This window comes from Bufo bufo, chromosome 1 (genome assembly GCF_905171765.1).
Source record: "Bufo bufo chromosome 1, aBufBuf1.1, whole genome shotgun sequence".
Lineage (NCBI taxonomy): Eukaryota > Metazoa > Chordata > Amphibia > Anura > Bufonidae > Bufo > Bufo bufo.
In genome coordinates this window covers 115,735,858-115,739,055 of record NC_053389.1, presented here as the reverse complement: position 1 = coordinate 115,739,055, position 3,198 = coordinate 115,735,858, and the positions used below count along the sequence as shown (strand labels likewise).

Below are 3,198 nucleotides of genomic sequence, written 5' to 3'. Positions count from 1 at the left end.
TTCGCCCGGCGGTCGTTTCCCGCCATATTCTTTTACATTGTGAAGAACTTTGACCCATGACACATCCATCAGGTGGTACAGGACAGCCAATTGAGACGTTTCAGCACATGGACATACCCCCTACCTTATAAATAAACCTGATCTGGCCGCCATTTTACATTCAGTCTTTTGCCAGTGTAGGGAGAGGTTGCTGTGTGGAGCAGGGACAGGCTGTTAGGGACACCAAACGCTAGCTAATAGGGCCGCAAAAGTCATTTTAAGGACTGGTATAGGTGTGCTATCTATATGTGTGATACACAGAGGGGTGCGATATACTTATAATATACTTTTATAATGAGTCAAAAACACATAGATCTATATAGTGATCACATGGAAGTCAGGGGCCTAGGGGCTTACTAGGGCCATTTTTATATAGGGTAAGGTTCCGGACGTGGTCGCTCTTATCAGGGCGGGTGGTCTGTGGTTAGGCTATCAGGACCAGAATAGCACCCCCCCTGTAGGGCAATATCAGGGACAGTTCTTTGCCCACCTTTTCCTTCAATACCACATCATCATCTAGCCCAGGGATTCATGGATGTGCACTGGAACCCCCCCCCCCCCCCCGGATTGTGGTAGGACATATGGTTTCTGATTTAGTGCCGCCGAGCACTTGTTATTGCCTATCACATCTATGCTTTTTGCTTAACTTTAATAATTTTATATATTTTAATTTTGAGGGATATCTTTTCCATGTCCGCAAAATGGGTCTGCATCCGTTCCGCATTTTTTCGAAACGGGTGCAGACCCATTCATTTTCAATGGGGCCGGAATGTGCTGTCCGCAGTCGCATTTGCGGATCCGCACTTCCGCATCCGTGCTTCTGTTTCCGCAAAAAAATAGAACATGTCCTATTCTTAGGCATTTTCTATTATAGTGCCGGCGATGTGCGGTTCGCAAATTGCGGAATGCACATTGCCGATGTCCATGTTTCGCGGATACGCAAAACACTTACGGACATGTGAATGGACCCTCATAGTAACATTATTAAAGGTTATGTTTCATCTTCATGTATATTCTAATAGATTGCCTTCCTTGTACAATGTTATAATATACTTTCTATGTTAGAAAGTATATTATAGTGCATTTTTATTGTGCAGCAGTTGTGTGCGGTTCTGCTGCGATACTGCAGGTATATAGAGGGACAAGCGTTATTGGAACAAATAATTTCTACTGGTGTGATATACCAGTCGCCCCACAAAAAAACTGATTGAAGCGGGGTGTTATATACCAATATACTTTCTTTATAGTGCATTTGGGTACTTTATAGTGCATTTGCGCATGCGCATAAGTGAAAATTATATTGCCGATATTTTGCATTGAAAAAAATTATGAATGGAGATCGCAAATTCGAATAATACATCTGGTATGTCACTGTCCACGTTGTGGGACTATTTGTGCACTTCTAGTAATTATTTCTTGGCTGCAAATATGAGCTGAAGGTTTTTCAGGTTCGCCTGCCATTAAAATGAATGGGACCCGCTGGGAACTTGCGGTTCGCGCGATCCCATTCGCGAACTGTCCCAGCAGATGTTCGTTTATCACTAACCAGGACCATAATATTGCCCAAATGTTTCCTCTTGGAAGCCATCACAGGAGACCTTGTGATAATAGCAAAAAGTTCATACACATAATAAATGTAATACAGGGTGAATTAACAGGTAGGATTTTTATTCTGGTCAAACTTAGACCTCAACTGTATTTCAAGCAAATCAAACGTTTTTTAAAAGCTTTTTTTATTTCCTGGTTTCTCAAGCCATATATGACAGGGTTAGCTAAAGGTACAATGATAGCAAAGGTGACACCTACAGACCGGTTGTAGGCTGGGGAATAGGACTTAGCTATACGTATATACATGAAACCAATGCTGCCAAAAAATAACACAACAAAAGTAAGATGAGCTCCACATGTAGAGAAGGCCTTCTGGCGACCACCCTTAGACTTAATCTTCAGAATATTGAATACAATCTTCACATAAGAAAGGAGAACACACAAAAAATTTAGCATGATCAAAGAGCTGAGGGCAGACTCCACCATTTTAAGTAATCTGGTGTCTGAACATGCTAAATCAATGATAGGAGGAAAATCACAGAAAACATTCTCTATTTGATTTGGACCACAGAAAGTAAGATGTGAGATAAAAATTGTCTCCACAACTGGAGAATATAATGACCACAGAAGACATACAATAACTAATTTTATAAAGAAGCCAAAGGTCATAATGGTAGAGTATCGTAATGGCTTGCAGATGGCCAGATAGCGGTCATAGGCCATTAGTGTGAGCACGTAACATTCAGCAACTCCCAGCACATGCAGGAAATAAGCTTGTAAGAGGCAATCAGTGAAAGATGTCCTTTTCTTCTGGGCCAAAAGATGGGCCAACATTTTAGGGATAGTAACGGCTGTATAACAGATTTCTATACAGGATAAAGTCCCTATGAAGAAGTACATAGGTAATTGGAGACTGGGCTCCAGTAAGATCAAGAGTAATATCAGCATATTGCCAAAAACTATAAATAAGTAGATGAGAAGTACCACCATGAAGGATAAGCCTTGGAGATGTTGTTGGTCTGGAAATCCAGATAAAATGATTTCTTGAATTTGGCTGTCATTTTTGTACATACTATACTGTGCAAATTCCCTGTAAATTAGAAATATATGAGGTGGTTCAATGAATTTACAGTAAACTGATGGTAACACCAATTGAAAAAACGTTATACAGTATATTGAATACATGCGGTTTACTCATTATTAGAGATGAGCGAATTTCAAATTTAGAAATTCGTTTTCGCTTCGTGTTGTGTTATTTACTGAATTCCATTATGATTTCCGTTACCACGGACCATAACGCAATTCCATGACGGAATGCATAACGGAATGCCTTTAGAGGCATTCTGTTATTCATTCAGTCATAATAGAAGTCTATGGGCTGCATAACGGAACCGCCCTGTTTCCATTGTGCAGGGGAGCCTGCCATTGTACTAAGGGTTGCCAACCTTACCAGCTAAAAATACCGACCAAGTTTACATGGTAAAAAGGAGATGTGGCCGTGCCGTGTAATCACGATTTGCTGCCAGCAAACAATGATTCAGTATGGGGACAAGTGATGGCATTAGCGATGCCCTCTTATGTGTCCCAACACAGTATAATGCCCTCCCATAG

At 41.0% G+C, this 3,198-nt stretch overlaps 1 protein-coding gene across 1 annotated transcript; it reads right to left on the bottom strand.

Annotated features, from left to right (window-relative positions):
• Positions 1 to 1,728: 1,728 nt before the first annotated feature.
• Positions 1,729 to 2,658, bottom strand: LOC120993191 (olfactory receptor 6N1-like). The gene has a single exon (XM_040421775.1). The coding sequence runs from the start codon at positions 2,656 to 2,658 to the stop codon at positions 1,729 to 1,731; it is 930 nt and encodes a 309-aa protein (XP_040277709.1).
• Between the last annotated feature and the right edge of the window lie 540 nt (positions 2,659 to 3,198).

Coding starts and splice junctions, on each gene's coding strand:
- LOC120993191 (XM_040421775.1), bottom strand. CDS start 2,658: ATGTACAAAAATGACAGCCAAATTCAAGAAATCATTTTATCTGGATTT.